The sequence below is a fragment of the Ranitomeya variabilis genome, chromosome 2 (assembly GCF_051348905.1).
Source record: "Ranitomeya variabilis isolate aRanVar5 chromosome 2, aRanVar5.hap1, whole genome shotgun sequence".
In the NCBI taxonomy this organism is placed as follows: domain Eukaryota; kingdom Metazoa; phylum Chordata; class Amphibia; order Anura; family Dendrobatidae; genus Ranitomeya; species Ranitomeya variabilis.
This window is the reverse complement of record NC_135233.1, coordinates 349795430-349817080: the sequence shown is the minus strand read 5'-3', so window position 1 is coordinate 349817080 and position 21651 is coordinate 349795430. Positions and strand designations below refer to the sequence as shown.

The 21651-nt window shown below is 47.7% G+C and overlaps 2 protein-coding genes across 2 annotated transcripts in view; one reads left to right on the top strand and one right to left on the bottom strand.

The window, feature by feature from the left end:
* Positions 1-7927, bottom strand: part of DPF1 (double PHD fingers 1) — a 110997-nt gene extending 103070 nt beyond the window's left edge. Inside the window, exon 1 of the mRNA XM_077285541.1 lies at positions 7793-7927. The gene's annotated coding sequence lies outside the window, so the exon portion shown is untranslated. The remainder of the gene's footprint in view (positions 1-7792) is intronic.
* A 7593-nt stretch (positions 7928-15520) lies between these two features.
* Positions 15521-21651, top strand: part of LOC143805834 (zinc finger FYVE domain-containing protein 1-like) — a 32031-nt gene continuing 25900 nt past the window's right edge. The window contains exons 1-2 of the mRNA XM_077285536.1: positions 15521-15835; positions 21100-21604. Of these exons, the coding sequence (XP_077141651.1) occupies positions 15533-15835; positions 21100-21604 (808 nt within the window). The 5' untranslated portion in view covers positions 15521-15532. The remainder of the gene's footprint in view (positions 15836-21099; positions 21605-21651) is intronic.

Here is a 21651-nt window from a genome sequence, read left to right as displayed (position 1 = left end):
GCAGGAACAATCCACAATCCGGCTGCTGCACTGCGCAAAATGCTGGATTTTTTTTTTCTTAATGTATAGATAGATGTGAATAAGTCCTGATGCAAAGGACAAGATGTCCAGGAAGGATCCTAGAAGGAAGGATCCCAGAAGGAAGGATCCCAGAAGAAAGGATCCCAGAAGAAAGGATCCCAGAAGAAAGGATCCCAGAAGAAAGGATCCCAGAAGGAAGGATCCCAGAAGGAAGGATCCCAGAAGAAAGGATCCCAGAAGGAAGAATCCCAGAAGAAAGGATCCCAGAAGGAAGGATCCCAGAAGAAAGGATCCCAGAAGGAAGGATCCAAGAAGGAAGGACAGAAACAAGGAACTCCTAGAGATTATATCTCAGACCAGGCCTGAAAGTGCCATAATCAAGTATCCACCTGTCTTTGTTTTTTTTTAGGGTTTACTTATGTATCATAATTTTTTTTTTTTTTTTTAACTAACCCGCTTCTATGACGCCTTGTTTTATGCAGGAATAATAGTATCATGTTTTTTAACTGTTCAGGGGGTAATTTATGGTATATACTTTTTTTTTTTTTGTAACACGAATACAGAAAATAATTGTGCCGTTTATTTCTTTGTTTATATCTTTATTTTAGCTTATACCTAATGATATTATTGCTATTGATAATATTATATAATAATAGTAGAATTATTAATAATATTATTATTTTTAATAATATGTCATAATAATGGTATTATTCTGCATAATGTTGTTTTTTTATGTAATGTACCGTAGGTGAAAATACTTGCACTCTCTTTTCTTTTTGAGGATGGAGGGCAGCTAGAGAGGCATTTCTTTGTATTATATATATATATATATATATATATATATATATATATATATATATATATATATATATAATTTTGTCACATTCTATATCTCCATCCACATAAGCTTGCTCCATAAGAAGTGATGTCATGAGATAAATGGTGTGGGAGGGTTAAAGGTTTTTTTTGTGAAGACAAATGATCTATCATCCATGGGATAGGTGATAGCTTATTGATTGTGGGGGTCCGACCGCTGGGACCTGCACCGATCACCAGAATGGGGCACTTTCATCCCCATTAGAATTGAGCAGCAGGGGACACGCCGGACCCCCGCTCCATTCATTGCCTATGGGGCTGACGAGTTGTTCAATTGTTAAAAGGTTTTTGCAGTTTCAGTCTCTTCTCGCAGCGACTGTTATTGTCTGCAGCGTTGGCGCCATGTTGACAGCACTGCAGCCAATCAGTGAGCTCAGAGCAGTTGACAGCACGAGCCGTTGAGCTCAGTTATTGTCTGACGATAAGACACCTGGAGAAGCGGCGGAGACTCTCTGTTGGACCTGGGGAGGGTGAGTAAAGGACGTTTCTTTGGTGTTTTGAAACCAGTAACCCACTTTATTCAATGTATTACTTACACAGTATTTTTGTTTTTGTCATTCGCATCCCCCACTCCTCAAAATGCAACGTGCTGAGGATAAGGTGTTTTTTTTTTTTTTATGTAATTCTTCTCCTATTGACTTCTCTACTGGACATAAAAAGTAAATGAATCTAAATTACACATCAATTTATACCCTTATACAGCCATGACAGGAAAATAATGAAAGTTATAGCTTCTAAAATGCAAAGCTGTAAAAATGTAAAAAAAATTAAAAATTAAATAAAATTGGCCTGTCATTAACACCTTTTCAGGCCTGGTCATGAAGAGGTTAAATGCAGCCATACCACATCTGTCTGCAACCTGCAAAAATACCTGTCATCCAGAAAACTGTCTCCCTAGCGCCCCCTAGTGCCTGGATGCAATCTCCAGTATTAACCCCTTAACGCCCGCCGATACGCCTTTTAACGGCGGCCGCTAAGGGTACTTAATCCACAGCGCCGTTAATTAACGGCGCTGTGGAAAAAGTGAATAGCGCCCCCCAGAGTCGGATTTTCTCTGGGGTCTCGGTTGCCGAGGGTAGCCGAGACCCCAGAGAACATGATTCGGGGGGTTTTTACCGACCCCCGAGTTGCGATCGCCGGTAATTAACCGTTTACCGGCGTGTTATGACCCCAATGGCGAGGGTCTCAGAGGAACAAGTAAGTCTGCGACGTACAAAAATCCAGCTCATAGGGCAGTGGTAACTGGGTTGACCATATAACTACTCCTAACGCCAACACTAGAAGTAGCCGGGGAACATGCCTACGTTGGTCGCTAGATGTCTCGCGCCAGCCGGAGGACTAACTACCCCTAGAAGAGGAAAACAAGGACCTCTCTTGCCTCCAGAGAATAGACCCCAAAAGTCGGATACAAGCCCCCCACAAATAATAACGGTGAGGTAAGAGGAAATGACAAACACAGAGATGAACTAGGTTTAGCAAAGAGAGGCCCAATTACTAATAGCAGAATGTAGTAAGATAACTTATATGGTCAACAAAAACCCTAACAAAATTCCACACTGGAGATACAAGAACCCCCGAACCGTCTAACGGCCCGGGGGGAGAACTCCAGCCTCCCTAGAGCTTCCAGCAAGGTTAGGATACAGATTATGTACAAGCTGGACAAAAATGCAAACAAAAACAAATAGCAAAAAGCAAGAAAGCAGACTTAGCTTAATTTAGCAGGAACCAGGATCAGTAGACAAGAGCACAACAGATTAGCTCTGATTACAACGTTGCCAGGCATTGAACTGAAGGTCCAGGGAGCTTATATAGCAACACCCCTGACCTAACGACCCAGGTGAGCATACAAGGGATGAATGACATACCCAGAGTCAAATCACTAGTAACCACTAGAGGGAGCCAAAAGGTAAATTCACAACAGTACCCCCCCTTAGTGAGGGGTCACCGAACCCTCACCAAGACCACCAGGGCGATCAGGATGAGCGGCGTGAAAGGCACGAACTAAATCGGCCGCATGCACATCAGAGGCGACCACCCAGGAATTATCCTCCTGACCATAGCCCTTCCACTTGACCAGGTACTGAAGCCTCCGCCTGGAGAGACGAGAATCTAAGATCTTCTCCACCACGTACTCCAACTCGCCCTCAACCAACACCGGAGCAGGAGGCTCAGCAGAAGGAACCACAGGCACAACGTACCGCCGCAACAAGGACCTATGAAATACGTTGTGAATGGCAAACGACACCGGAAGATCCAGGCGAAAGGATACAGGATTAATGATTTCCAATATCTTGTAAGGACCAATGAAGCGAGGCTTAAATTTGGGAGAGGAGACCTTCATAGGAACAAATCGAGAAGACAGCCATACGAAATCCCCAACGCGAAGTCGGGGACCCACACCGCGGCGGCGGTTGGCAAAACGCTGAGCCTTCTCCTGTGACAACTTCAAGTTGTCCACCACATGACTCCAGATCCGCTGCAACCTATCCACCACGGAATCCACCCCAGGACAGTCAGAAGGCTCCACATGTCCCGAGGAAAAACGAGGATGGAAACCAGAGTTGCAGAAAAATGGCGAAACCAAGGTGGCGGAACTAGCCCGATTATTAAGGGCAAATTCAGCCAACGGCAAGAAGGTCACCCAATCATCCTGATCAGAAGAGACAAAACACCTCAAATAAGCCTCCAGAGTCTGATTAGTTCGCTCCGTTTGTCCGTTAGTCTGGGGATGGAAAGCGGACGAAAACGACAAATCAATGCCCATCCTACCACAAAAGGATCGCCAGAACCTGGAAACAAACTGGGATCCTCTGTCCGACACAATATTCTCAGGAATGCCGTGCAAACGAACCACGTTCTGGAAGAACACAGGAACCAGATCAGAAGAGGAAGGCAGCTTAGGCAAAGGAACCAGATGGACCATCTTGGAGAAACGATCACATATCACCCAGATGACAGACATGCCCTGAGACACCGGAAGATCCGAAATGAAATCCATAGAGATGTGTGTCCAAGGTCTCTTCGGGACAGGCAAGGGCAAGAGCAACCCGCTGGCACGAGAGCAACAAGGCTTAGCTCGGGCACAAGTACCACAGGACTGCACAAATGACCGCACATCCCTTGACAAGGAAGGCCACCAAAAGGACCTGGCCACCAGATCTCTGGTGCCAAAAATTCCCGGGTGCCCTGCCAACACCGAGGAATGAACCTCGGAAATGACTCTGCTGGTCCATCTAGCAGGCACAAACAATCTGTCAGGTGGACAAGAGTCAGGCCTACCAGCCTGAAATCTCTGCAACACACGTCGCAGATCTGGAGAAATAGCAGACACGATAACTCCTTCCTTAAGAATACCCACAGGTTCAGCGACTCCAGGAGCATCAGGCACAAAGCTCCTAGACAGAGCATCGGCCTTCACATTCTTAGAACCTGGTAAATACGAGACCACAAAGTCAAAACGGGAGAAAAACAATGACCAGCGGGCCTGTCTAGGATTCAGGCGTTTAGCAGACTCGAGATACATCAGATTTTTGTGATCAGTCAAGACCACCACACGATGCTTAGCACCCTCGAGCCAATGACGCCACTCCTCAAATGCCCACTTCATGGCCAACAACTCCCGATTGCCCACATCATAATTTCGCTCTGCCGGCGAAAACTTCCTAGAGGAAAAGGCACAAGGCCTCATAGTAGAGCAACCAGGGCCTCTCTGCGACAAAACGGCCCCTGCCCCAATCTCCGAAGCATCCACCTCAACCTGAAAGGGAAGTGAGACGTCAGGCTGGCACAAAACAGGCGCCGAAGTAAATCGGCGTTTCAACTCCTGGAAAGCCTCCACGGCAGCAGGAGCCCAGTTAGCTACATCAGAGCCTTTCTTGGTCATATCCGTCAGCGGTTTAACAACGCTAGAGAAATTTGCGATAAAACGACGGTAGAAGTTAGCAAAACCCAAGAACTTCTGAAGACTCTTAACTGACGAGGGTTGAGTCCAATCATGAATAGCTCGGACCTTGACTGGATCCATCTCCACAGCAGAAGGGGAAAAAATGAACCCCAAAAAGGGAACCTTCTGTACACCAAAGAGACACTTTGAGCCTTTTACAAACAAAGAATTTTCACGCAGAATCTCAAAAACCCTCCTGACCTGCTCCACATGCGAGTCCCAATCATCAGAAAAAACCAGAATATCATCCAGATAAACAATCAAAAATGTATCCAGATACTTCCGGAAAATGTCATGCATGAAGGACTGAAAAACTGAAGGGGCATTAGAGAGCCCAAATGGCATCACCAAGTACTCAAAATGACCTTCGGGCGTATTGAATGCGGTTTTCCATTCATCGCCCTGCCTAATGCGCACAAGGTTGTACGCACCACGAAGGTCTATCTTGGTAAACCACTTGGCACCTTTAATCCGGGCAAACAAATCTGACAACAGCGGCAAAGGATACTGAAATTTGACAGTGATCTTATTTAAAAGCCGATAGTCAATACAAGGCCTCAAAGATCCGTCCTTTTTGGCCACAAAAAAGAATCCCGCACCAAGAGGGGAAGAAGAAGGACGGATATGCCCCTTCTCAAGAGACTCCTTGATATATGAACGCATCGCGGTATGTTCAGGTACCGACAGATTAAACAGTCTCCCCAGGGGTGGGATTCAAATTTTTAACAACAGGTCCTCTAAGTCGCGGCGGCCGGAATTTTGGCCACGCCCATTTTCAATAACCCCGCCCATACTAATAAGCCACGCCCAGTGGCACGATTCTCCAGACTCTGGGAGTCTGGAGAGTAAAAAAAAACCTCTCAGGGTGATTGGCAAAAACCTGGCCATAGTATGAGAGGTAAATTAAGGAAGTGGAAAATCCCTTTAATGTCTGTTTGAAATCTCAATTTTATTGGAGGAAATAATTTGCATAGATTTTAGGACTTATTGAACATGATGTAAAAATCTGCAATAAGTTATGGATTTCTTCTCAATTCCAACCTAAGCAAAGGGACGTTACAAAAGTGAAATACAACCTGCAGTGAACACGACCATGGATAGAGTGGGAATTCATGCTGTTAGGATGGGCATGCCACAATGTAAAAGCTGCTAATAATTTCCATACATCTATTACACCCACAGAATAGGTGATAACTTGCTGACCGGGGGGGGTCCGGCCCCTGGGACTCTCACTGAACCTGAGAAGGTGGCTGTGACATGCCCCGACAGAATGGCGTGGTGGCGACCCATGCATGCCACCCCTCCACACATTGGCTATGGGACTGATGCAGAAAGCTGAATGCTGTTCTCCTGAGGACTGGCTAATAACTTGGATTGTTGAGTTTAACCCTTTAAAGTTCTGTTCACATTGATGTTCGGACACTCCATCTGACTGTTCTGTTTAAGGAACAAACAGAATAAGTGACCCGCTGTATCAGGTATGCCAGTGGAGACGAGAGAGGCCTCATTGATAGTTATGGGGTTTGTTTGGATTTGGTTTCTTAAGGACTTTTTTCTGTTCTAAAAAAACCAGACCCAATCATGATCACTGGGGCCACTCTGTCAACAATGAGCACGAAGGATGCAGCAGATCACGTATTCCATTTATTGGTCCCTAAGACAGAACAGACACCGGGAATGTCGGCGCACCATGTGATCAGAGCCTTATTATAGGAAGATGGCAGACGCCCCCGTGCATTGCAGCTTGCGGAGTGCGGGCAGTGTAGCTGCACATCACATATTACCCGAACGACAGATGATTATCATGGATGCATTGTATACACCGTATCACCAAGCACAACCATCATTAGCCTGCAGCGAGGCAAAAGCATCATCCATACGGCGGAGAACAACAACTGCAACCACCGGTATAACCAGATACGTACACTCGTCAGTCTATCTACACAACATCAATATACAGGTCCGCTAGACACCTGCACATACGGAGGTCTGTAACTGGAGGCACTGACATTTCTCCACTTCCTGTCACTAACCCCAATGAAGAAAACTACCATCAGTTTCTCCCTAGAATGGAATGGCTGCTACCAGAGAACAGTAGAGCATGAAGGCCAGATCCTGCACACAGTGTGGAGAGGAGCACAGGCAGCCATCTTAAGGTACCGTCACACTAGGCTAGGCGATATCGCCAGCGATCCGTGACGTTGTTGCAGCATCCTGCATAGCGATATCGCTATGTTTGGCACGCAGCAGCGATCTGGATCCTGCTGGGATATCGCTGGTTGCAGGGAGAGTGGAAGAACTTTCTTTCGTCGCAACTCTCCCGCTGACACCGCTGGATCGCCGTGTGTGACGCCGATCCAGCGATGTCTTCACTGGTATCCATGGTAAACATCGGGTTACTAAGCGCAGGGCCGCGCTTAGTAACCCGATATTTACCATGGATACCATGGTAAAAGTAAAAAAAAAACACTACATACTCACCGTCTGTTGTCCGTCACGTCCCCTGGAGCTTCCCGCACTGACTGTCTCAGCGCCGTCCGGCCGTAAAGCAGAGCCCAGCGGTGAACCTGCAGTAACAGCGGTTCACCGCTGGGCACCGCTGTTACGGCCGGCCGGCGCTGAGACACAGTCAGTGCGGCAAGCGCCGAGGGACATGAAGAACGACAGAAGGTGCGTATGTAGTGTTTTTTTTTTTTTTACATGGGGACTTCGGCATCGCTGAAGACAGTTTCAGCGATGCCGAAGTCGCTTGGTCGCTGGAGAGAGCTGTCTGTGTGACAGCTCCCCAGCGACCACACAGCAACTTACCAGCGATCACGTCGCTGGTCGCGATCGCTGGTAAGTTGCTTAGTGTAACGGCACCTTTACATGATGCGGACAGTGATCGGCACAGCACAGCTGCAGGACAGGAGAGGTAACTAGTGACAGATCTGCTGCCATCACCATCATTACCAGGGGACGCTCCGCTCAGGGTCTTCTCCGCCCGGTGACAGCTGCGGCCCGAAAGGTGTGAAGCCCCCGTTCCTTGCGGTAGATCAAGGCCTCGCCGCTCGTACAGTCAGCGGCTGCATCCTCGGCAGGGTCCGGACTCCGGCCCTTGCAGGCTCCGCTGCGCAGCTGTTGTGGGTCCAAGCACTGACGTCTGTTACGTCATCACCCGGCGCGGGCTCTGGCGCATTGGTTGGAACAGTTGGCAGCGGGAGGGGACAGAGCCGTGCGCTGCCTGCTGTAGCCATGCGACCCCGGAGCGGCAGCCCGTCACGTGCCTGCTGTCAGTTGCTATGGCCCCGGGGGCGTGGCAACCATTTTCAATTACCGGAACGCTGGCAGATAGAAATTTTAGTAAACGGCTGCCCCGTACAGGGTCGTACCGGCTGAATCCCACCCCTGAGTCTCCCCTTAGGAAACTTACTGCCAGGAATCAAATCTATTGCACAGTCACATTCCCTATGAGGAGGCAGTGCACTGGACTTAGACTCGCTGAAGACATCCTGATAATCAGACAAATACGCCGGAACTTCCGAAGGCGTAGAAGAAGCAATAGACAAGGGCAGGGAATCTCCATGAATTCCATGGCAGCCCCAACTTGACACTGACATAGCCTTCCAGTCCAAGACTGGATTATGGGTCTGTAACCATGGCAAACCCAAAACAACCAAATCATGCATTTTATGCAGAACAAGAAAACGTATTACCTCCCGATGTTCGGGAGTCATGCACATGGTAACCTGTGTCCAATACTGCGGTTTATTTTCTGCCAATGGCGTAGAATCAATACCCCTAAGAGGGATAGGATTTTCCAATGGCTCAAGAACAAATCCGCAGCGCTTGGCAAATGACAGATCCATAAGGCTCAGGGCCGCACCTGAGTCCACAAACGCCATGACAGGATACGATGACAGTGAGCAAATCAAAGTTACAGATAGAATAAACTTAGGTTGCAAATTACCAATGGCGACCGGACTAACAACCTTAGTAAGACGTTTAGAGCATGCTGAGATAACATGTGTAGAATCACCACAGTAGTAACACAAGCCATTCTGGCGTCTATGAATTTTCCGCTCATTTCTAGTCAGGATTCTATCACATTGCATTAAATCAGGTGCCTGTTCAGACAACACCATGAGGGAATTTGCGGTCTTGCGCTCCCGCAACCGCCGGTCGATTTGAATAGCCAGGGCCATAGAATCATTCAGACCTGTGGGAATGGGAAAACCCACCATCACATTCTTAATGGCTTCAGAAAGGCCATTTCTAAAATTTGCAGCCAATGCACACTCGTTCCACTGGGTCAGCACGGACCATTTCCGAAATTTTTGGCAATACACTTCAGCCTCGTCCTGGCCCTGAGACATCGCCAGCAAGGCTTTTTCTGCCTGAATCTCAAGATTGGGTTCCTCATAAAGCAAACCAAGCGCCAGAAAAAACGCATCAATGTCAGCCAATGCCGGATCTCCTGGCGCCAGCGAGAAAGCCCAATCCTGAGGGTCGCCCCGTAAAAAAGAAATAACAATTTTTACTTGCTGAGCGGAGTCTCCAGATGAACAGGGTTTCAGGGACAAAAACAATTTACAATTATTCCTGAAATTTCTAAATTTAAATCGGTCTCCGGAAAACGGTTCAGGAATCGGTATCTTAGGTTCTGACACAGGATTTCTGATAACATACTCTTGTATGCCCTGCACACGAGCAGCAAGCTGATCCACACCTGCAATCAAGGTCTGGACATTCATGTCTGCAGCAAACACAAGCCACTCAGAGGTAAAGGGGAAAAGAAAAAAAAAAAATGAGAGAGAGAAAAAAAAAAACTCAGAACTTTCTTTCTTATAATCCCGCTTCTGCAATGCATTTAACATTTAATACTGGCCTGGCAAACTGTTATGACCCCAATGGCGAGGGTCTCAGAGGAACAAGTAAGTCTGCGACGTACAAAAATCCAGCTCATAGGGCAGTGGTAACTGGGTTGACCATATAACTACTCCTAACGCCAACACTAGAAGTAGCCGGGGAACATGCCTACGTTGGTCGCTAGATGTCTCGCGCCAGCCGGAGGACTAACTACCCCTAGAAGAGGAAAACAAAGACCTCTCTTGCCTCCAGAGAATAGACCCCAAAAGTCGGATACAAGCCCCCCACAAATAATAACGGTGAGGTAAGAGGAAATGACAAACACAGAGATGAACTAGGTTTAGCAAAGAGAGGCCCAATTACTAATAGCAGAATGTAGTAAGATAACTTATATGGTCAACAAAAACCCTAACAAAATTCCACACTGGAGATACAAGAACCCCCGAACCGTCTAACGGCCCGGGGGGAGAACTCCAGCCTCCCTAGAGCTTCCAGCAAGGTTAGGATACAGATTATGTACAAGCTTGACAAAAATGCAAACAAAAACAAATAGCAAAAAGCAAGAAAGCAGACTTAGCTTAATTTAGCAGGAACCAGGATCAGTAGACAAGAGCACAACAGATTAGCTCTGATTACAACGTTGCCAGGCATTGAACTGAAGGTCCAGGGAGCTTATATAGCAACACCCCTGACCTAACGACCCAGGTGAGCATACGAGGGATGAATGACATACCCAGAGTCAAATCACTAGTAACCACTAGAGGGAGCCAAAAGGTAAATTCACAACACCGGCGGTCGCAACAAAAAAAAACAAAACGCGATTTGCCGTTTAATTTCTCTGTCCTCCGATGTGATCGCACATCGGAGGACAGAGAAATGTGGTCCCCGATGGCCCCCAATAGCCCCCCAATACTCACCTACCTCCCCCGGTGCTCCTCGTGTCTCCCCATGGGCGCCGCCATCTTTTTTCCGGGAAAAAATGGCGGGCGCACGCGCAGTGCGCCCGCCGCCCGGCACCCGGAAGATCTTTGGGGTCTCGGCTGCCGGGGGTAGCCGAGACCCCAAAGAACATGATCGGGGTCGGTTTGCACCGACCCCTGCTTTGCGATCGCCGGTAATTAACAGTTTACCGGCAACCGCAAAAAAAAAAAAAAAAAAGCGATCAGTTATTTCTCTGTCCTCTGATGTGATCGCACATCAGAGGACAGAGAAATAGGGGGATTCGGGGACCCTATCATACTCACCCGGGGTCCCTGGGTCCTCTTCTGTCTTCTCCTGCCAGCCGGCTTTTTCATCTGCTGCCATCTGCCGGCCGGCAGGAGAAGACAAGTTGGTGCTAAAATTAGGGTTAGGGTTAGAGTTAGGGTTAGGGTTAGAGTTAGGGTTAGGTTTAGGGTTAGGGTTAGGGTTAGAGTTAGGGTTAGGGTTAGGGTTTGAGTTAGGGTTAGAGTTAGGGTTAGAGTTAGGGTTAGGGTTAGAGTTAGGGTTAGGGTTAGAGTTAGGGTTAGGGTTGGGGCTAAATTTAGGGTTAGGGCTAGGGTTAGGGTTAGGCTACTTTCACACTAGCGTTTTTTGGCTTCCGTCGCAATGCGTCGTTGGAGAAAAACCGCATCCTGCAAAAGTGCTTGCAGGATGCGTTTTTTCTCCATTGGCTTGCATTAGCGACGCATTGCGACGGATTGCCACATGTCGCATCCGTCGTGCGACGGATGCGTCGTGCTTTGGCGGACCGTCGACACAAAAAAAACTACATGTAGCTTTTTTGTGCGACGTGTCCGCCATTTCCGACCGCGCATGCGTGGCCGGAACTCCGCCCCCGCCTCCCCGCACCTCACAATGGGGCAGCGGATGCGTTGAAAAAACAGCATCCGCTGCACCCGTTGTGCGGCGCTTACAACGCTAGCGTCGGTACGTCGGCCCGACACACTGCGATGGGCCGAGTACGACGCTAGTGTGAAAGTAGCCTTAGGCTTCTTTCACACTTGCGTCGGTACGGGGCGGTCGCAATGCGTCAGCCCGATGTACCGACGCACGTTGTGAAAATTGTGCACAACGTGGGCAGCGGATGCAGTTTTTCAACGCATCCGCTGCCCAGTCTATGTCCTGGGGAGGAGGGGGCAGAGTTACGGCCACGCATGCGCGGAAATGGCGGACGCGACGTACAAAAAAAAGGTTACATTGAACTTTTTTTGTGACGACGGGGGCTAAAGTTATGGTTAGGGTTGGGGCTAAAGTTAGGGTTGGGGCTAAAGTTAGGGTTAGAGTTGGGATTAGGGTTAGGGTTTGGATTAGGGTTGGGATTAGTGTTACGTTTGGGATTAGGGTTGGGATTAGGGTTAGGGTTGGGATTAGGGTTAGGGGTGTGTTGGATTTAGGGTTTTGATTAGGGTTATGGTTAGGGTTGAGATTAGGGCTGTTTTGGGGTTAGGGTTGTGATTATCGTTAGGGTTGTGATTAGGATTATGGATCGGGTTGAGATTAGGGTTAGGGGTGTGTTGGGGTTAGGGTTGGAGTTAGAATTGGGGGGTTTCCACTGTTTAGGTACATCAGGGGGTCTCCAAACACGACAGCCAATTTTGCGCTAAAAAAGTCAAATGGTACTCCCTCCCTTCTGAGCTCTGCCGTGCGCCCAAACAGTGGTTTACCCCCACATATGGGGCATCAGCGTACTCGGGATAAATTGGACAACAACTTTTGGGGTCCAATTTCTCCTGTTACCCTTGTGAAAATAAAAACTTGGGGGCTAAAAATCTTTTTTGTTGGAAAAAAAATTATTTTTTTTATTTTCACTACTCTGCATTATAAACTTCTGTGAAGCACTTGAGCTTTCAAAGTTCTCACCACATATCTAGATAAGTTCCTTAGGGGGTCTAGTTTCTAAAATTTGGTCACTTGTGGGGGTTTCTACTGTTTAGGTACATTAGGGGTCTGCAAACGCAACATAACGCCCGCAGACAATTCTATCAAAGTCTGCATTCCAAAATGGCGCTCCTTCCCTTCCGAGCTCTGCCGTGCGCCCAAACAGTGGTTTACCCCCACATATGGGGTAACAGCATACTCAGGACAAATTGGACAACAACTTTTGGGGTCCAATTTCTCTTGTTACCCTTGTGAAAATAAAAATTTGGGGGCTAAAAAAATCTTTTTTGTGGGAAAAAAATATTTTTTATTTTCACTACTCTGCATTATAAACTTCTGTGAAGCACTTGGGCATTCAAAGTTCTCACCACATATCTAGATAAGTTCCTTGGGGGGTCTATTTTCCAAAATGGGGTCACTTGTTGGGGGTTTCTACTGTTTAGGTACATTAGGGGTCTGCAAACGCAACATAACGCCCGCAGACAATTCTATCAAAGTCTGCATTCCAAAATGGCGCTCCTTCCCTTCCGAGCTCTGCTGTGCGCCCAAACAGTGGTTTACCCCCACATATGGGGTACCAGCATACTCAGGACAAATTGGACAACAACTTTTGGGGTCCAATTTCTCTTGTTACCCTTGTGAAAATAAAAACTTGGGGGCTAAAAAATCTTTATTGTTAAAAAATATATATTTTTTATTTTCACGACTCTGCATTATAAACTTCTGTGATGCACTTGGGCATTCAAAGTTATCACTACACATCTAGATAAGTTCCATGGGGGGTCTAGTTTCCAAAATGGGGTCACTTTTGGGGGGTTTCTACTGTTTAGGCACATCAGGGGCTCTCCAAACGCGACATGGCGTCCGATCTCAATTCCAGTCAATTTTGCATTGAAAAGTCAAATGGCGCTCCTTTGCTTCCGAGCTCAGCCATGCGCCCAAACAGTGGTTTACCCCCACATATGGGGTGTCGGCGTACTCAAGACAAATTGTACAACAGCTTCTGGGGTCCATTTTCTCCTGTTACCCTTGGTAAAATAAAAATTTGGAGGCAAAAAGATCATTTTTGTAGAAAAAATGCGATTTTTTTATTTTCACGGCTCTACGTTATAAACTTCTGTGAAGCACCTGGGGGTTTAAAGTGCTCACCACACATCTAGATAAGTTCCTTAAGGGGTCTAGTTTCCAAAATGGTGTCATATGTGGGGGGTCTCTACTGTTTAGGCACATCAGCGGCTCTCCAAACGTGACATGGCGTCCGATCTCAATTCCAGCCAATTCTACATTGAAAAAGTAAAACGACACTCCTTCTCTTCCAAGCTCTGCGGTGCGCCCAAACAGTGGTTTACCCCATATATGGGGTATCGACGTACTCAGGAGAAATTGCACAACAACTTTTGTGGTCTAATTTCTCCTGTTACCCTTGTGAAAATAAAAATTTGGGGGCAAAAAGATCATTTTTGTAGAAAAAATGAGATTTTTTATTTTCACGGCTCTACGTTATAAACTTCTGTGAAGCACTTGGGGGTTCAAAGTGCTCACCACACATCTAGATAAGTTCCTTAAGGGGTCTAGTTTCCAAAATGGTATCACTTGTGGGGGGTTTCCACTGTTTAGGCACATCAGGGACTCTCCAAACGCGACATGGCATCCGATCTCAATTCCAGCCAATTCTGCATTGAAAAAGTCAAACGGTGCTCCTTCACTTCCAAGCTCTGCGGTGCGCCCAAACAGTGGTTTACCTCCACATATGGGGTATCGACGTACTCAGGAGAAATTGCACAACAACTTTTGTGGTCTAATTTCTCCTGTTACCCTTGTGAAAATAAGAATTTGTGGGCGAAAAAATCATTTTTGTGAAAACAAATGCGATTTTTTATTTTCACGGCTCTACGTTATAAACTTCTGTGAAGCACTTGGGGGTTCAAAGTGCTCACCACACATCTAGATAAGTTCCTTAAGGGGTCTAGTTTCCAAAATGGTATCACTTGTGGGGGGTTTCCACTGTTTAGGCACATCAGGGACTCTCCAAACGCGACATGGCATCCGATCTCAATTCCAGCCAATTCTGCATTGAAACAGTCAAACGGTGCTCCTTCACTTCCAAGCTCTGCGGTGCGCCCAAACAGTGGTTTACCTCCACATATGGGGTATCGGCGTACTCAGGAAAAATTGCACAACAAAATTTGTGGTTAAATTTCTGTTTTTACACTTGTGAAAATTAAAAAAAATGGTTCTGAAGTAAAATGTTTGCAAAAAAAAGTTAAATGTTCATTTTTTTCTTCCACATTGTTTTAGTTCCTGTGAAGTACGTAAAGGGTTAATAAACTTCTTGAATGTGGTTTTGAGCAGCTTGAGGGGTGCAGTTTTTAGAATGGTGTCACACTTGGTTATTTTCTATCATATAGACCCCTCAAAATCACTTCAAATGTGATGTGGTCCCTAAAAAAAACATGGTGTTGTAAAAATGAGAAATTGCTGGTCAACTTTTAACCCTTATAACTCCCTAACAAAAAAAAAAATTGTTTCCAAAATTGTGCTGATGTAAAGTAGACATGTGAGAAATGTTATTTATTAACTATTTTTTGTGACATATCTCTCTGATTTAAGGGCATAAAAATACAAAGTTTGAAAATTGCAAAATTTTAAAAATTTTCGCCATATTTCCATTTTTTTCATAAATAATCGCAAGTAATATCGAAGAAATGTTACCACTAACTTGAAGTACAACATGTCACGAAAAAACAATCTCAGAATCAGCGGGATCCGATAAAGCGTTCTAGAGTTATAACCTCATAAAGTGACACTGGTCAGAATTGTAAAAATTGGCTCGGTCATTAAGTACCAAATTGGCTCTGTCACTAAGGGGTTAATAGTCACTTGATATAAACCCAATTATTTATAAATAAAGCAGAGCGCAGATGATGGCTCATATATGGTTATATAGTTATTATTCTGCAGAAATATTCAGTATTTGGAGGATTTATGATGAAGATCCACAAGGAACAAGACAGACGGCTGGAGCTTCCAGCACCACGTGAGCACAGGTCCGTGCAGTACCGCAGATCGGCCGCTGGGTGGCGCTGCAAATCTCCGCTATGTTTTGTAAACATTGAAAGTGAAAGTCCCCGGTGCAATGTGTGCGGGCCGCGCCAGGTAATGGTCGCCCCTGTCCCGGCCTGGACCATGTCTGCCGTTCTCCCGGAGCATCCCCTGTCCATAAAGAGTGACCAGGCTGAGAAAGAGGACGGCAGCATCCTACTGGTGGACGACAACGAGAACTTGCAGGTAGGAGGAGACTTCAGTGTGAACGTGGTGTAGAAATACACAGAGGCCACAGGGCAATAAGCAACGGCAGTCACAAGACCAGCGCCCCTTATACCTGCCCCAGGGGCCTTATTCCTGTCCCAGAGGCCCCTGTACCTGTCCCAGAGGCCCCTGTACCTGCCCCAGAGGCCCCTGTACCTGCCCCAGAGGCCCCTGATACCTGCCCCAGAGGCCCCTGATACCTGCCCAGAGCCCCTGATACCTGCCCCAGAGGCCCCTGTACCTGTCCCAGAGGCCCCTGTACCTGCCCCAGAGGCCCCTGTACCTGCCCCAGAGGCCCCTGATACCTGCCCCAGAGGCCCCTGATACCTGCCCAGAGGCCCCTGTACCTGCCCCAGAGGCCCCTGTACCTGCCCCAGAGGCCCCTGTACCTGTCCCAGAGGCCCCTGTACCTGCCCCAGAGGCCCCTGTACCTGTCCCAGAGGCCCCTGTACCTGCCCCAGAGGCCCCTGTACCTGCCCCAGAGGCCCCTGATACCTGCCCCAGAGGCCCCTGATACCTACCCAGAGCCCCTGATACCTGCCCCAGAGGCCTCTGTACCTGCCCCAGAGGCCTCTATACCTGCCCCAGAGGTCCTTGTACCTGCCCCAGAGGCCTCTGTACCTGCCCCAGAGGTCTCTGTACCTGCCCCAGAGGTCTCTGTACCTGCCCCAGAGGTCCCTGTACCTGCCCCAGAGGTCCCTGTACCTGCCCCAGAGGTCCCTGTACCTGCCCCAAAGGTTCCTGTACCTGCCCCAGAGGCCTCTATACCTGCCCCAGAGGTCCTTGTACCTGCCCCAGAGGCCTCTATACCTGCCCCAGAGGTCTCTGTACCTGCCCCAGAGGCCTCTATACCTGCCCCAGAGGTCCCTGTACCTGCCCCAGAGGTCCCTGTACCTGCCCCAGAGGTCCCTGTACCTGCCCCAAAGGTTCCTGTACCTGCCCCAGAGGCCTCTGTACCTGCCCCAGAGCCCCTGATACCTGCTTCAGAGGTCCCTGTACCTGCCCCAGAGGCCTCTGTACCTGCCCCAGAGGCCTCTATACCTGCCCCAGAGGTCCTTGTACCTGCCCCAGAGGCCTCTATACCTGCCCCAGAGGTCTCTGTACCTGCCCCAGAGGTCCCTGTACCTGCCCCAGAGGTCCCTGTACCTGCCCCAAAGGTTCCTGTACCTGCCCCAGAGGCCTCTGTACCTGCCCCAGAGCCCCTGATACCTGCCCCAGAGGTCCCTGTACCTGCCCCAGAGGCCTCTGTACCTGCCCCAGAGGCCTCTATACCTGCCCCAGAGGTCCTTGTACCTGCCCCAGAGGCCTCTATACCTGCCCCAGAGGTCTCTGTACCTGCCCCAGAGCCCCTGATACCTGCCCCAGAGGTCCCTGTACCTGCCCCAGAGGTCCCTGTACCTGCCTCAGAGGTCCCTGTACCTGCCTCAGAGCCCCTTTTACCTGTCCCAAAGGTTCCTGTACCTGCCCCAGAGGCCTCTATACCTGCCCCAGAGGTCCCTGTACCTGCCCCAGAGGTCTCTGCACCTGTCCCAGGGGCCTCTATACCTGCCACAGAGGTCTCTATATCTATCCCAGCGGTCCCTGCACCTGTCCCAGAAATTTCTGCATCCTTCCCAGAGACTCCTGTACCTGCCCCAGAGGCCTTTATACCTATCCCAGAGGCCCCCTGTTCCTGCCCAAGAGGCCCTTGTATCCGCCACTTCGCCGCCTGTACCACAGTGCAACTTGCAAAATAAATCACAAAACAACAAAACCCTAACATTTTCCAAAATGATGGTTTTTATTACACTTCAAATTTAATTAATAACTTTTTAGATTAAGGGGTTGTGCAGATCTTCGATATTGATGCCCTATCCTGTCATCAGTGTGAGCTCGCCGGTTTGACCTCTAGCGCTCCCACCACTGATCAGCTGTGCGCAGTGTACAGAGCCAACAGTACGGCCAAAGGGGGCTGTGCCCTGAATCGTGACCTCGTGGGCAGTAAACTGCTCCCCCTGGTGGTAGCTGCAGGCAGGATTTTAGCATTTACAGCTCTGCGGGGGATTTGCAGGTCTGTTATCGAAAAGCAGAAATCAGACCTCTGTAATGTTAGATGGAGAAAATGGGTCAGTGAAAAATGGTGAGAAACCTGTAAGTGTGTCATTAAGAAATTAGGACAGGCTTCTCTTTGTTCTTGTCTGATTATATCTCACAATTAGGCTGGGGTCACACATGCGTGTTTTACGTACGTAAGAGCGCAAAAACTACGTACGTAAAACTCGCATTACATACGGCACAATGCTTCTCAATGGGGCTGCTCCTATTAGCCGTATATTACGGTTCAGTATTATACGGCTTTCTACGGCCGTACAAAATCGCAGCATGCTGCGTTTGTCAGCGTATTGCGCAAATAATACGCCAATGAAAGTCTATGGGGGCGTGAAAAATACGGATTCCACACTGACCAGCAGTGTGACTTGCGAGAAATACGCAGCGGTGTTAGTGAAAAGTCGGTAATTCAATTGCCGGCTTTTAATTTCTCCTGCACAAACCCGACAGGATATGAGACATGGTTTACATACAGTAAACCATCTCATATCCCCTTTTTTTTTGCATATTCCACACTACTAATGTTAGTAGTGTGTATGTGCAAAATTTCAGCGCTGTAGCTGCTGAAATAAAGGGTTAAATGGCGGAAAAAATTGGCGTGGGCTCCCGCGCAATTTTCTCCGCCAGAATGGTAAAGCCAGTGACTGAGGGCAGATATTAATAGCCAGGAGAGGGTCCATGGTTATTGGCCCCCCCGTGGCTACAAACATCTGCCCCCAGCCACCCCAGAAAAGGCACATCTGGAAGATGCGCCTATTCTGGCACTTGGCCACTCTCTTCCCACTCCCTGTAGCGGTGGGATATGGGGTAATGAAGGGTTAATGCCACCTTGCTATTGTAAGGTGACATTAAGCCAGATTAATAATGGAGAGGCGTCAATTATGTCACCTATCCATTATTAATCCAATTGTAGGAAAGGGTTAAAAAACACACACACACATGATTAAAAAGGATTTTAATGAAATAAACACAGCGGTTGTTGTAATAATTTATTGTTCTCTCAAATCCATTTGCAGTCCCTCGCTTGGAAAAATAATAAACGCACAAGATACATACCTTCTGATGTACTGTCAGGTCCAACGATGTAATCCATCTGAAGGGGTTAACTAATATTACAGGCAGGAGCCCTGCTAATGCAGCTGTGCTCCGTGCTTGTAATTCCCCGGCGAATGAATGAAATGTAGGTCATTGACCTACATTTCATTCATTCGCGGTGATGCGCCCCCTGGTGGATGTCCTCATATGACCTGGAGCGTGGGAAAAAGTTCCCAGGCTGCAGTTCATGAGAACATCCACCAGGGGGCGCATCACCGCGACTGAATGTAAGTACAGATCACTGCTTTCCTTTCAGCACCCGGGGATTACAGGCACGAGCGAGTGGATTATCGCAGCTCTGCCTGTAATATTAGTTAACCCCTTCAGATGGATTACTTCGTGGGACGTGACAGTTCATCAGAGAGGGTATGTATGTTGTGTGTTTATTGTTTTGCAAAGCGAGGGTCTGAAAATGGAATGAGAGAGCAATAAATTATTACAACAACCGCTGTGCTTATTTCATTAAAATCCTTTTTAATCATGTGTGTGTGTGTGTTTTTTAACCCTTTCCTACAATTGGATTAATAATGGATAGGTGACATAATTGACGCCTCTCCATTATTAATCTGGCTTAATGTCACCTTACAATAGCAAGGTGGCATTAACCCTTCATTACCCCATATCCCACCGCTACAGGGAGTGGGAAGAGAGTGGCCAAGTGCCAGAATAGGCGCATCTTCCAGATGTGCCTTTTCTGGGGTGGCTGGGGGCAGATGTTTTTAGCCACGGGGGGGCCAATAACCATGGACCCTCTCCTGGCTATTAATATCTGCCCTCAGTCACTGGCTTTACCATTCTGGCGGAGAAAATTGCGCGGGAGCCCACGCCAATTTTTTCCGCCATTTAACCCTTTATTTTAGCAGCTACAGCGCTGAAATTTTGCACATACACACTACTAACATTAGTAGTGTGGAATATGCAAAAAAAAGGGGATATGAGATGGTTTACTGTATGTAATCATGTCTCATATCATGTCGGGTTTGGGAAGGAGAAATGAAAAGCCGGCAATTGAATTACCGGCTGTTCACAGATATCGCGCTGATTGAAATCTAAATACAGAATATATATATATGTGTCACAATGACATATATATATATATACTGTATATATGTTTTCCCGAACATTTGAGCACATAAATCCATTAGATGTCGGTTTTGCAAGCCTGCGAGAAAATCTCGCAGTACGGATGCCATATGGATTACATACGGAGGATGCCATGCGCAAAATACGCTGACACACCCTGACTACGGATCACTATTTTGGGAACATTTCTCCGTATTACGGCCGTAGTACGGACGTATAATACGTGGCGTATTGTCTTACGCCATGTGTGACCCCAGCCTTAGAGTTTTGGGTATTTTTATTCTTGTGACTCATTTTGCCTGATCCTGGGGGAATCCATTTAGGGTTAGCGAATATCCCAGAGAGGACATACACTGATTAATAAAGATACCAAGAGATTAGCTTCTCCGACCCAGAAACTAGATTGTAAGGGGCCCGGACAGAACGGACGCCCAAACTCGCTGATATCCGGTAGGGCTATCTAAGGGAGAGGCCGCCCAATTCTCCCAAGTTATGTTCCTAGAGACGAGGATTGGGCATGTTGAGTTTCCCTAAATGCCACAATTTTAAAAAGAAACCAAACTGAGCTTCACTCACCCTTCCTGGGTCCAGCACTGAGACTCCGCTGCTTCCAGTGTCTGTTATTGTCTGCAGCGTTGACATCACGTGGACAGCGCTGCAGCCAGTCAGTGAGCTCAGCGGCTCGTGCCGTCAACTTTGGGAGATCTGCTGAGCTCGCTGATTGACTGCAGTTCTGTCAACCTGACAATACCAGGCACCCGGGGCAGCAGTGGAGACTCCACATTGGTGTTATAAAGGGCACAGGGCTGGTGGGGGCTTTGTCGTATTTTGGCCCAGGAACTTGAAGAGCGCCTCTGTCATCGATAGATCTGAAGCACTACCTGTAACGATACTCGGATCCATCCCCAGGACGTCTGCTGCTGTCTCCTGTAATATAAGTGCAATGTTCTGATTTGTATTCATTTTTTTGCTTTAAGGTGAAAGATGTGTCAGACCTCATTACCAAACTTGGCTGTAGACCACCAGAGCCTGTAAAAGTTCTCAGTATTTTTGGCAACACTGGAGATGGAAAATCCCACACACTCAACCATATGTTTTTTGGGGGTCTGGAGGTCTTCAGAACGTCCCCTTCTCAGGACTCGTGCACCATCGGTGTGTGGGCTGCATACTACCCGGCCTTGTCTCTGGTCCTGCTGGACACGGAAGGTCTCCTTGGGGCCACTGATAAACAGAACCAGAGGCTTCGTCTTCTTCTGAAGGTCCTCGCGGTGTCCGACCTGGTGATATACAGAACACGGGCGGAGAGGTTACACAATGATATGTTCCAGTTTCTTGGAAACGCTTCCAAGGCTTACCTGAAGTTCTTTACCCCGGAGCTGAAGGCCTTGTCGAGTCGCTGCGGTCTGGAAGTCACTTTGTCCAGTCTTGGACCTGCTCTTCTTATTTTCCATGAGACGTTACGGACAAATCTGCTGGGTCATGGTGAGAAGGTTTTTTTATATTGAAGATAAACTACTAGCAATAGCGAT